Raw genomic sequence first — 13676 nt, 5'->3', positions numbered from 1 at the left:
AAGAATGAACATTTAGCTGGAGGATCCAATTTGCTGTCTTATCAGAAAAGAATTGCACCGGTTCTAGGAATATACCTGAAAAGGACCTTGTATGCCTTCTGCTCTTGGAACTAATACTGCATTACTTACAACATGAAGTAACAAATAACCATTTAACAAGCATGCTTTGTTTTGATTAACTAACCGCAGACATTTGTTTTTCTTCCATTTCGCATTTTGTTTGTACAATTAATTTGAAAGAAAATTTGAATTAGAATGGAATTCCTTTTTATTTGGTATGAATATGTGGAAATGGGAATATAACATTTGTTTTTAAAGTGACAGCAAAATGATTGGTAGATATAACGCTGACAATTATTAGCAAGCTTTTTGTCTCCCCTGCTGTGTGTTAACCGACTGTCTGGTCCCCTTTTCCAAGCTGGAGCACCCTTTGGGTCTGGAGGCTGATGTGACGCCTCAGACGAAGAGGCCCGAACCGGTTAGTTCCCAAGCACAGAGTTTAACAAAGAAGTACCAGGAGACCAAAGAGCTCCTGAAGCTGCAAGAGCTGAAAAAGCGCAACATGCAGGCACAGCTTGGCCTTTCGCTTTCTCACTCCTCCATCAAGGAGCCTAACCTTTCTGATCAAACGCCACCGATGCCGGAAGGCGCTGCCACTGAACTCATCCAAAAACGAGTTAGTTTCTTGCTCGAGGACAGTTCAGATGCGATTCAGGAACTCGAAGATCTCCTGACCGAGGAACCTCTGACTCTGAAGGAGCTCGGAAGAGTGTTGAAACTCCACAGCATTGCTCAAAGTACCGGAGGAAAACACGAACTTCAGAAGCTCCTGGAGGCTTGGCAGTGCCAGCAGGAGATTGAAAACGAAACTTTTAAGAAGAGTTTGGCCAGAGCAGGAGAGAGCATACGAGAATACGAAGAGCGTCTTCTAACCATGGAGGATATGATGGAGAAAGTTCAGAAGCACAATTTTGAAAACCTCAAAGGCCCCTACAGTTCTTTGTCCAAACTGGACCACCATTCAGAGACGAGTGATGTGACAATTGCTTCACTCTCTCAGAGGGTCGAACTTCTAACAGGAGAAAACGGCGCCTTAAAACAACGATGTCAAGAGATAGTAAACCAGCTAACTGAAGCCGATAGAGAAATAGACCGACTAAAAGCTGAGCTTGTTAGCCAGCAGGGTGGAAAACAACATCATCTAGTCGTAGAGGAGCTGAAAAGACTGAAGGCCGAACTGGCTGAAAATCAAGCTAGCGCTATAGACCGCGAGTATTACGAGAGAGAGCTTAACGAGAAGTCTTTGAGGCTCCATGAAGCGTTAGTTACGTTGGAGGAACTAGGCAACACCCTTAAAGACACGGAGAAGAAGCTCCAGCTGAAAGAGGCCACACTAAGAGGTCTGGGCTTCCAGGCAGACTACGAGGATGAGGAATTACACCCAGAAGAGGAACATCTCAGAGACCTACTTGAATCTTCTCAAGCTAAGGTGCTTGAGGCCGAGAGAAGTCTCCGAAATACAGAGCAGCGCTGTATAGAGTTGGAAGCCCGAAACAATGAACTAGTTGCACTAAATCAGGAAATTGAGCAAGCTAGCAGAGAGAAGCTAGAAGTAGCAGAAAATGAGGCGAAGATGCTGCGAGAGAGATTAGAAACGATGCGTAGAGATGAAGAGAATGTTGGTGAGGGTGAAAATGTAGAAGACAAGCAGGTTGATGATGGACTATTCAAGCAAGTGATAACCGAGTTGAAGATGAGGTCTGAGGCATTAGATAAAGTCGTAGAGATGTTAGCAAAGGTAGATACTGATGTAGAAAAGATGCTTGGTCTTTTAAGAAGCACTTTATTTGGTTCTTGTAAGGAAGAACCTCTTTGCATTGGTGGAAAGGAGATGAGGTCAGTGCTGGAGTGGGAGTTCTGGAGCCAAGTGTTGAGCAGTACCAAGTTAGAACCTGAAGAAGGCAAACAGATTAGTGAGTCTGAGCTGCTCCAGCAGATAAAGGCAGAGAAAAGCCTTCAGCTGCTGGGGAAGGCAGAGACTGAAATGCCAATGGATTTCACAAAAATGTACAGCTGGCTTGATGATGAAACATACGCTGTGATTCTTAGACAGTTAATAGAAACTTTGGAGGGAAGATCCCATGATTTGAAGCAGATTGCTTCCAGTCTGGAACAGAACAAAGACCAGAAACTTCTCTCTTTTGGTCTAACAAGCTTTGGTCTTGGACAGACACAGTCTTCTAGGTATCTTTTAGATTCTCTCAAGGAAGCTTGCCTGTCGTATTTGATTGTTAGGCTTAAAGTACAGCATGAAATAGAGAGTCAACAGAATAAGACTGTAGTGCAGACGGGGAGCTTGAATTGTCCAAATTGCCCTAAGCTGAAAGAAACTGCTAGTGACCTCCAGTCCAAACTGGAAGATCTTCAGAATCAGCTTTCTCTGGCCTCTCTGAAACTTTCAGAAGCACCACAAACTTTGATCCAGATTGAAGGAGAGCCCATAGATTCTGTGGATAAAGCCATTGAACTTCAGGACTTGGTGGCGAGGCACAGGAAGGAGTTACGAGATATCAAAAACAACTACGAGAAGGAGCTGGAAAAACTAAGGCAGGAAGTAAAAAAAGCCAATGAAACGATCCGCCTTCATTCAGAGGAAAATATTAAAGAGATGGACTCATTGACGAACTTCATGGAGAACCTGAAAAATAAGCATGAGGATGAAAAGAGGAGACTCCTTGAGAGGTTTGAGCGGGAAATGGAAGAGCTGAGGAGCATGCTGAGCCCAGAGAGCCGAGAGAAGAACGAAATTGATGAGCACACACCGCCGCAGGAAGCCTCGGCCCAAACGTCAACCCTGCGGGAACGCATCCAGGAGCTGATGAGCCAAGTTTCAGTCATGGCCGAAGAGATGAGGCGACGGGATGAGCAGGGTGACACAAACACCCTGCGGCTGAAATACGAGAGAGACCTGGAAAACCTTAAGGTGGAAGCGCTCCTTGTCCTTGCCGTCCTACCGTCTGTGATGCCTTGTTTTCCTTTGTGGCATTCCCAGATCCCATTCCTTCCCCAACCTAACTCCCTTCCCTAACCCCGATCACTGTTCTTTGGCTTTGTGCCGTAAACCACGTTTCCTCTGTGTTGCATGAAAACTAACCTCCCGTAGGGTTCATGTGACTATTCCTTCAGCTTTAGCTGTAGAGCTACCAGTAGCTGATAAACTCTAGCAACCAAAGAAAAGTTACGCACATGAGCCCACATTTATGTTTTTGCATGAGTTTTATTATTCATGTTTCCACAATCCAAAGTTACTCTTTTAAACTTACAAAGTTGCAAACAGCTTAAAAATTGCTTCTTCTTTTTCTTAGATGAATATTGGCTGTAATGAAATATATGTGTTCAGTTGTTGAATCCCTCTGCTTTTCCATACTAACAATTTAACTTGATGTGCCGCTTTTGCTCAGTGACGAAGATGCTGTTTTCAAGTATTTGACAAAGTAATCTTAACTCGGTCTACTTGCTAGCTCTTTCTGGAACTCTGGTGCATTCAGAGCTCTCTATAGATGGTATTCAGCTCATTTCTCATTATTTTGTCCAATTTATGTTCAGTGTTTTTATAGGACTGTTTTCTCCCTTGATAAAAAAAATGAATTGGTCTAAATATTAGAAACCATTTGCCATTGGAGCCATGGAGACAGCTAGAAAGTTGACTGATTATTTTGCCAATCAACTTGAGAATTTCATTTGACTCTAAAGTCGGAACTTGGTCACACCCAATCTGCTGTGTTGAGATTGCAAGTCAGAGACAAGCTCAGTTCTTCTGCTTATTGATAAGTTTGGGTTACTGTAAGCAGCACGAGCCACTAAGAATGGCTCATTCAGAAGTACATTTCTATGTGTACTACAGATTTATAGAGATATACTCTCTCAAAAGTGCAAGTAGTGCACTGTCTGACAAGTGTTTATTGGGGTTATTTTCAAGCTTATCTGGCGGCCAAACAGATTTTAAGGTCAGTATTAATTAGTGAATGCTTCACTCTCTAAGTTGGACTTTTGGGAGCGCTCAATTTCATTTTTATCAACTTGGAAGTTCCGACTTCTGCGTACAAATGGAAGGTGCCAGTGCTTTTTATGTTACATTAGAAGGTCACTGTACCCTGTTACTTATTTTTTGGAAATTACTTTTCAATTATTATGTAAAACTGATATGTTGTTTTTAATAAGGGTTGCACATGGAGCAAAAATTTACTTAAGGCACTTTTTACTCCAAAGACAGCATTTCCCAACATGTCTCTTGCTCCAACCTTCACAATCCATTTCACAACAGAAAGCCTAGACCTCTCTGTCTGACTAGAACGTCAGAGGATCACTGATTTATTTTAATAGCCTCACTCACATACATAAGTTTCCCAGCTTTTTCTTTTTTCCACTAAAATCGAAGCAGAGGACTGGGTGGTTCACAGTAGTAACTGCTCATCTATGGTCTTTGTTTGCATTTCATAACAAAAACACCATTCAAATCCCTATTGGCTATTGAGGATGTGCTGAACTTGGTGAAACATTATTGTAACTAACCTAAAGCTCTCTTCTCTTGCACTTTTCTTTTTAAATTTCAACGAATAAATGTACAGGGAAAAAATAAAACATGGACAGTTGAAAACAGGGTATAAACAAATAAGGCAATCATAGAACATATAAATTATGTTGTCAAAATTAAATTGGTGCTCGAGGGTTGTAGTCTTTCAAGGGCAGATGCAATTTGAATCAAAGTTAGCACTTTAGCATTAGCTTCCACCAAATACCACAAGCTAGTGCTTTAGTGTCAGCAGAGCTAATGTTTATGATTAGTGCTTTAGGGTTAGCACTGCTAACTTTTTAGTTAGCAACAACCACCACTGTCTGTGGAAAACGATACCGCAAAAACCACGCAGACAATTTTTTTAAAGTAATTTGAAACTAGAAAAACGGATTTACTAAATAAACTAGTAAATCCATCTCCTTTCCTACTTTAGCTTAAAAAACTTGCAAAGCAGATAATTTGGAAAGAATTTTAGTGTTTCACTTGAAATAGTAATAACTTTGCTCATACTAAAATACGGTATTTGATTTAAAAAAAAAATATTAACAAGTTTAAAACCCCTTTAAGTTAGGAAATGATGTGCAGCTGAACAGCAGAAGTGGCGTTGTACTACTAAGATACTCATTGAATGGTAGCCTTGAGTAAATCTGCCAAAGTATTTGCACATAAATTTAAATTGCAAATGGGTTACATGACCCAACTGCTTTTATACTGTTAGTTTTTTTAAAATATCTGTAACAGAAGAGCAGCATTTATTGCATCTGCTGCTAAAATATTGCATTTTGATGACGACAGTTATGATTGTGTTATATGTATCATTATTTCCAGTTTGATAAACAAGAATTTATGGTAGAAAACAGCTGAATTTGCTGCTGTTTTGAGCATAATATTGTATCTTTTTGCTCTTTCTGTTCCATATTAAGTAACACAAGTATGAAGAGCTACTATTAGGGCATTAGTCAGGCTATCTGCTCAGGTAGTCAGCTTTAGACAAACACAGCTGTTTCATTTCTATACTTTTAAAATGTTATCGTGCTATGAAAATTTTCAAGCACGGGTTTTACATTTTTATTTTTAAAATGGTATAAAAACATAAAATTATTGCAGTCGTAGACTTGCCGTGTGTAGCAACACGTGGGGGAGGGACCGATTGCATGACTTTGCCCCATTCATTTCAATAACATTGGACAATGCAATTAAAATAAATTTGGATCTTCTCTAAACACCAAACAAATGAGCTCACAGGCTTCTGAAGCAGCTGCTCGTTCGGATGTCGCAGCAGGAAGTTTACACTAGCTCCGTGTTGGTGGGGGACTTTTCCACTTCTCCCTCGGCCCCTGGGTTTGTCCCCCCAGGGAGAAGGCTACTCCTGTGAAAATCCAGCAGACCTCCATTCCTCACGTTTGCTTCTTGTTTGTATTTGTTCAAAATTACACGCAAGAGATGTAATTTCGGCCTTGCTGATATCTTGTCAGTCGTAGCCTGACATTCTGCCAAAGATCCAATCAGTCAGAAAGTTTAGGACTTTGTTGACTGGAGCTAGGATTTTCTTCACATTTGATGGAACAGGAAGTGGCAGCTCTTCATCCATTCGCCCTCCTCTCTGACCGTCTGTGGCTTTCTTCTACGTATTGTGCTTCCTGCCGTTCCTCCTAACCCTCTCTGTCCTCAAACATGCTACACTTGCACACGGTTGCAAGGCTCTAACGTATTGATTAAAGTTATTATTGTTTATTGGTTTAAACATAAAGGATGAATGTTTTTTCCTCCCGTCCTCCTCAGCCGATAATGATCTGCTGCTCCTCTGCAGATGACCCGTTGCTCACTGTGAGCCTTGTTTTCTTACAGGCCACCTGTGAGAGAGGCTTTGCCGCCATGGAAGAGTCCCATCAGAAGGTGATCGAAGAGCTCCAGAGGAAACACCAGAGAGAGTTGGAGAACCTGAAGGAGGAGAAGGAGAGGCTGTTGGAGGAGGAAACGGCCGCAACAATCGCTGGTAAAAGGAGAAAAAAAGAAAACTACCTTTCAATGAAGTCTGATGAGTTCCAGAGAAATCTCCACGAACTGCCACTGAAGCTTTTCTTCTCGTTTCTGCCGGTTATCTAAGCTATCGAAGCAATGAAAAACGCTCACCGGACGGAGCTGGAGAAGGAGCTGGAGAAGGCACGCAAGGCCAGCAGCAACGCCGAGAACGCCGACATGGAGGAGATCCGCAGACAGCACGAGTGAGTCCTCTGCTCTGGAGCTGGGATTACATTCATCGGAAAGAAAAAGCAGGGAGTCCGCGCATCTTTAAAAAGTCTGAAATTCATCTCTCCGAGTCCTTGAAATGTCTTAAATTCCTTAAAGTTGGTCTTAAATGCATTAATCACAGGTCTTAAATTTTGTTGTGGCAGGATTATTTAATCTTGTATATTCTATTGGGATGAAACGACTAATCGTGATTAATCAACTAATTAAATAATCGTCAATTTAGTAATCGATTAATCGCTAACTAAAGTATACAGACTCAGAAAAATCTAATAAAAACAGATTCAGAGCAGTAATTAAGAAAAACTATTGTTTATTTGCATCTCCTGTGTTTGAATACTTTATTTAAAAAAAAGGCTTAATTGGCTAAATGGAAATGAAACCAATTTTAATCGTCAGAATAATCAATTACTAAAATAATTGGTAGTTTCAACCCTAATATTCTATGTAGTTTTCTTCTTTCTTGTGGGATTTTACTGTTTCTCAAAATTTTGAGATTCCAGATTGGAGGTGGTGTATTTAGCAACTTTTCAGTCAAAATCTGAACCTGCAGGTCTTTTAAAAATCAGTGATTGGCCAGAAAACTGCAATCAGTGCACCTCTAGAAAAAAACTATATTAATAGGACTGGGGTTCATTTTGCAAAGCTGCAGCTGTCTAAATGTATACAGATTTCCTCGTCTCAGTGCTTCAGTCTTTTTGGCCTGAGGCATCTTTGCGTCATTTCTCCTAAAATAGATTCACTTTCAACACATCAAATGATTAAAAACAAACCCATTTTAAAGCACAGCTGTGTGTATAAAGCGATCTCGGATCCGTCAGGCTGAGCTGTGCTGACACAGCTGTCACCTCTGATGCTTTTCCAGGTTTTAAGACCTGCTGATTTATCCTGATCAGTGCATATTTCACTCACGGCTTGTGTGAACATGCATGGAGGTTCCGTGTGTTCGCTTCACCTGCCTGTCTTCAGCACTGTGAGCAGTTTACAGGCCACCAGAATTAAAAGGTCAGAGGATCGAAACCAGAAGGATTCGCACACCTCAACGGTTTAATGTTGCAGCCACAAATCACGATGGATTTTATTGGAATTTCACCACGCTGTTTTGACCTGAGATTAAATTATTTAGTCTATTTACTGAAGGCAGTTGTTTTCACTAGATTTCTTTTATGTTGGAGAGTCAGACTGAAATAGGATGAATACAAATTAAAACATGTCAGATGTTCATTTTTCTTGCTCTAAAGTGTGACTCAGTGGCCGTTTGTGGTTCTTGAATTATTACAAAATGGTATAAATTTTGCCGTCCAGCACATAGAGCCGGTGCAGATGGACATTTTTGGTAATTGTTTTAACTTTAGATTTCCATGGCCAGTTTCTGTCTTTTTAAACGAAACGTATCAAGTAAAACACAAGGAATATTTCTTTTATTTGCCTTTTTCTTATTTCAGTAACTCGTCCAGCGACACTTTTTACCCACTTGGCCACATTCGTCTCCTACACTTCTCTAAACACACAGAAGGTTTTTAGAAGAAAATTCACGTTTTTGTTTTTTTTTTTTAAAAACAGCAAAGTTAGACATAATGGATTCCCATCACACACACTGCTGGATTACTGCAACTAGTAACAAGAAGTACATGAAAATCCATTTGCTCCAACACACGAGACCCCAATAAAATCCACTGAAGCCTGTGACAAAACTTTTAAAAACATTAGATAGGTCCGAATACTTCTCGCAGGCTGAGGTGTCGCGTTTCAAGCGATTTTCTGAACGTGCGACGTGGACGGCAAACGCATTATCAGGCTTGGCGATGTGTTCCAGGGAGGAGCTGTGTTCCTTCCAGCGGGAGATCGAGGTGTTGTCGGAGCAGTATTCCCAGAAGTGCCTGGAGAACGCCCACCTGGCCCAGGCTCTGGAGGCCGAGAGGCAGGCCCTCAGGCAGTGTCAGAGGGAGAACCAGGAGCTCAACGCACACAACCAGGTGCGCACACACACACACAGTCTACACCCTCACACTTTCTGCTGGACTCTGTCTTGATCTCCTTCTCTGCATCACATTTAGGAGCTGAACAACCGACTGGCTGCAGAGATCACCAAGATGCGCTCCATGACGTCTGAGGACGGAGCCGGAGATCCAAACACCACGATCCAGGGGAAGGAGCTATATGAGTTGGAGGTAACCACTGCAGCGCATAAAATCACACCACGAAGGACTGGTTTTAGGATTCTAAAACCAGTTTGCACCAGTGAAGTTTGGCGGCGGCAGCCGTTTCCCCTCAGGAGCCTTTCAATCATGAGAGCAACTAGTTTAGTTTATTTTGCACAGTTAAAATAGAGGTTGGCCCTGACTGTTACGATGGCACAGTTTAGCTGGTGGATAAATTGTCCCAGTAATTATTATTATTGCGATATTATGGTTGTTCTGAATCTATTTTCAAGTAGAGTTGTAATATTGTCATCAAACATTCTGCAGTGACATGACGACTAACCCTCTTTATTAATAGATTTACACATGTTCCTTCAAATCCAGCCCATGTTCTTTCCTCATGGTTTCCTCAGGTGATGCTGCGGGTGAAGGAGTCTGAGGTCCAATACCTGAAGCAGGAAATCAACTCCCTCAAAGACGAACTCCAGGCCGCCCAAAGAGTAACGTCAACTCCTTCGCGGCTTCGCCTCGGCGACTGCCAACGATTCCCAGTCGCGCCTCCAAAAGCGCTCTGCTTGTCTAAGCGAAATGTTGTGCTTGCAGGACAAGAAGTATGCGACAGATAAGTACAAGGACATCTACACAGAGCTGAGCATCGTGAAGGCCAAGGCAGAGCGGGACCTCGGAAGGCTCCGGGAGCAGCTGCAGCTGGCGCACGAGGCGCTCGGCGAGCCGTCGCTTGAGGACTTGGAGCGAGGAGGATACGGTACGCCGGCCGCCGCCTCGAAACGGCCCGCCGTCCGACCGCCAATCTAATTCGGTTTCTGACCATTCTCGTGACAGATATCATGAAGTCCAAAAGCAACCCCGACATCCTGAAGATGGCAGCGGCGGCAGCCAAGCGCTCGGAGCGAACCCTGAGGTCAAAGGTGGGTCAGAAAGAAACGATTCGTGTTTGCAGCAGCCGTGCAGTCCGCGAGAGCTCCCGCTGAACGGCAAAACCACATGGCTGTGATGAGAGGCAGCAACACTTTGACAGCAGACAGAGCAATCCGGCTTTCCATCGTTAAGGCCTGAGATGCACGTTCCAGTTATTTGCTGCCCTCTGCAGGTTGCCTGAAAAGTTGCATGCAACAGCGCATTCCCCCAGCTGTGTTTTATCGATATCCAGGGCCTTTACTGAATGGATTTTATTTGATAGACCAACACAAAGTAGTGCATAATTGAAGTGGAAGGAAAATTATGGTTTTAATGTTTTTTAATGAATAAAATCTGTTTTACTAGTCAATTAAAATTTTGGGTTTTTGAAAAATCTGAGTTATTTTCCACCATCTTGTTTGGCAAAGTTTCTATTTATTTGGACTTTGAATCTGGCTACCATTTCTATAATAAAGTACTACAGCAATACTGTATAATAAAGTTGTACACTGAGTCAAAAATCATCTTATTAGAAGAATGAAGTTATAATTTTATGATAACCGCTACAGAAAAAATACCAATTTTTCTGTGTAATTTTACAGACACTAAAGTATTAAATCTTAGGGTAGGGTTAGCCCTCAGCATCAAATTATCTGCAGTAGGGCTTTGAAATGATCATGCAAACCATTTTGAAGAACAAACCTCACAGACTGAGCTGCTAACACCAGATGCTAACTTATCTAAGCTCTTTTTCTTAATTTTTTTCTCATAACTTCAAGACGTTTTCCTGATAAAATTCCTTCTTTATTCTGCTAATATTATGACTATATTCTCGTAATTAAACAAAACTTCTCATAGCCTGGCACTAATCCTCTGTTGAACAACTCACCGAAGGGACGATTGAAACAAAAGCCAATTTTTTATATTTTCTGCCATTTGTAAGTTTTTTTTTGTTTTGTTTGTTTTTTAGAAAAGAAAGCAAGGAGGAAAAAAATAGATTAAAATCAGATCTGGTTTGAAAACATCTCAGATTTTATTTTGAAGCTTTGCTGCCCAGCCCTCAAAAGTACCTAAGTAATAGAACCCAAACATACCCAATGCCATGTGTGGTGAAGTTTTAACACACACCACCCTGAACACGTTATCCTCACTGTGAGACACTTTAAAGCCTACAACGTGTTGGGGGTCAATTTTCTCTAGCAGAGACAGAAAATTCATGTCAGAGTTGATGGGAAGATGGAAGGAAGTAAATATATGGTGATAAAACGTATCACAGGCTCAAAGCGCCGACGTTCAACTTACAGCAGACTGACAGATATTCATGTGTTTAAAATGGCCTAGTCAAAGACCAGACCTAAATCAAAGTGAGAATATTAGTTCACATTGCTGAAATTCAAGAATTCTCTATAAAACTGGTAATTGAAGCCATGATGTTTCTACAAAAAACTGGCTCAAGAAAAAAATCTGATGTTTGTTAAATGTAAAAAAAAAACCAACAACCATATTTTCTTGTTTCTTATTCAGTTAAGCTCTAATTTGTCTTGGTCTTGCCCTGACATAAACACACATTTGTGGCTGCATCGTGGGAAAAAATAAAAATAAAAGTTCAAGGGGTGTGACTACTTTTCCTGTCTGTTATGACTCCATCTGAACTGCAATCTTGGGATTTTGTTGCAAATCAAACACCACTGCGGTCTAACACACACTTTTGCTGGTGTGTGTGTTTTGTTTTTTCCTCCCCTTCTGTCCTCAGTCTGTGAATCGAGACATGCCCTGGGACAGTTAGCAGAAGACGTGTGTAGGCCTACTTCTTCCTCTCCTTTAGGTAAACCAAAGCAGACACACCCACGGGTCGGTGTAACACACCCTGCTGTCTCCCACTCAAGATCTGACAACGATCTTTAGCTTATGATAAATTCCTCACATTTAGTTTTTTGTTTAAAGCCAGAAAACACTTAAGTAAAGCTAAGAAACATACCTGGATAGATTTAATCATAACTGGGTGACAACTGGATAATAGAGGAAAATCCCTTGCCTAACTTTTAAGTTTTTTTTTTGTTGTTTTTTTTTCCGCCTGGGAGACGTGTCCTAACGTCGAATATCTCTTTTGTTTGTTTCCCTCCAGAGTCTGAAGGAAGGGCTGACCGCGGAGCAGAGACTCCACCTGTTCGAAAACAAAGACGCGAAGGAGTTCTGACGAGCGACGCATCACGTCTGCCTGCCGTGCCGCATGTTTAGGAGCCCACTATATTTTTAGCTCTGCTACGACTTATTTAGAAACACTACACACTGGTCACTAAACACAGATCATATATGTTATTAAAGAAGACACGCTATGAAGTTTGAGTTTCATGTCTAGAGTTTGCATTCCATGCACTTCAGCTAACTGTGACGTTTTTGTATTATGTCTCCCCTCCCTCCAGCCTCTTCCTCCTATGTCTTTTTGTAAATAATGTTTTTAAAAAAGAGCATCTGCCATGCATACACTAAACTATGACTGTGTAAGCTACTGTTTTAACACTATAGACTGTTGCTAGCCAAAGACATTTAGCTGCAATGTTGACTGGCTTAAAACAAAAGCGTATATTGAGAAGTAACACCTGCATAACACAACTGATAGGAATGAGTCCAGTGTTCGGCCTGTTGTGACTCCTCTGCACCTTCTCCACACACATGCGTGTCGTAAACGAGCTTTGGAATGGGAGCGCTCATCCGTGTCGCCTGTCTTCCAAACTAACATCACGCAAACCTGATGTTCCTGGAAAGATAACGGTATTCTTATGGACAGATTCACTGACTATAATTTAAGTACGTAAATTAAAAGGTATGGGTTTTTTGTTTGTTTTCTCTCACAGCAGTCGTTGGTCCAGCTGTATAGGAGTTTCTCCAGTTGGTTTATGTTTGTAGTCTTGTTCGTGGCAGTCCCTTTGTATTTATTTAAATGGCTGGGATTTTTCTTTTACATTCCCATTCCTCTGTACTCTATTATTGTAAATATAAAGCAAATATACACCAACTGACTACAGGTTTATTAGCAATAAATATTTTTGCACCCTTTCTGGTTATGAAGTTTGCCGTTTTGCGTAGTGCACCTGAGATGTCTCGCCATTTTTCACGTTGCATCTCGCTAAAGATTTACAAGAGAATCTGAAAGTGCAAAGTTTTGCTAAATAAGACTTAAATGTAAATTAGTAATATCAATAATAATAAAAAAATAGCCCCTAATATTTTATGCCACATAGCTTGCTAAGCACAGTTTCCACTCAGTTTCTTGTGTACAATTTCTACTTAGTTTTACTTAAAGGTTTTTTACACTTCCACTTTGTCAGAAACTGAATGAATACAGTTAATAAAAACTGCATATACAGCAATCAAAATTACCAAATAAAAACACACTAAGATACATTCCCCTTGTCTGAAGGATGTAGAAAATTCAATTTAGACCTTCAAATGTATGCAGTTTCTGTGGTGACCTTGCTGCCCAATGAATGGTTGTGGTTCTTATTTTTTCCCCCCAGTTTTTTCTGTATTTATTTATTTTACACAAAAATTCACTACAGCATCAGGATAGTGTTAATATAACCCTGGGCACTTTCTTGTTGAGAGGGAATAATGGTTAATTTCTTGTACACTCAACTGGGTTCAAAGATGTTATGGAGGATGGTGAAAAAACAAAAATGGTATTTTGCTGTAATCCAGTGGACCATCATCAGGACATCAGCTCACAGTCACATGCTGGTAATGCCTCTACTGCCAATCCTTGGACACCCCAATGTCGGTAATGTAGCTCC

The 13676-nt window shown here is 41.1% G+C and overlaps 1 protein-coding gene across 3 annotated transcripts in view; it reads left to right on the top strand.

Moving 5' to 3' along the window:
• mpripb (myosin phosphatase Rho interacting protein b) overlaps positions 1–12942 on the top strand; it is a 55378-nt gene extending 42436 nt beyond the window's left edge. The window contains exons 16-24 of one of the 3 annotated variants that reach the window (XM_088000918.1): positions 419–2983; positions 6425–6572; positions 6684–6801; positions 8643–8802; positions 8884–8997; positions 9381–9467; positions 9571–9733; positions 9811–9896; positions 12011–12942. In XM_088000918.1, the coding sequence (XP_087857044.1) occupies positions 419–2983; positions 6425–6572; positions 6684–6801; positions 8643–8802; positions 8884–8997; positions 9381–9467; positions 9571–9733; positions 9811–9896; positions 12011–12082 (3513 nt within the window). In that variant the 3' untranslated portion in view covers positions 12083–12942. The remainder of the gene's footprint in view (positions 1–418; positions 2984–6424; positions 6573–6683; positions 6802–8642; positions 8803–8883; positions 8998–9380; positions 9468–9570; positions 9734–9810; positions 9897–12010) is intronic. The other 2 variants (XM_088000919.1, XM_088000920.1) reach the window with 2 other exon arrangements.
• Positions 12943–13676: the final 734 nt, after the last annotated feature.

This window comes from Poecilia mexicana, unplaced genomic scaffold (assembly GCF_051168715.1).
Source record: "Poecilia mexicana isolate PSO_F unplaced genomic scaffold, ASM5116871v1 scaffold_19, whole genome shotgun sequence".
NCBI lineage: Eukaryota > Metazoa > Chordata > Actinopteri > Cyprinodontiformes > Poeciliidae > Poecilia > Poecilia mexicana.
This window is presented reverse-complemented; position numbering and strand designations above follow the sequence as displayed.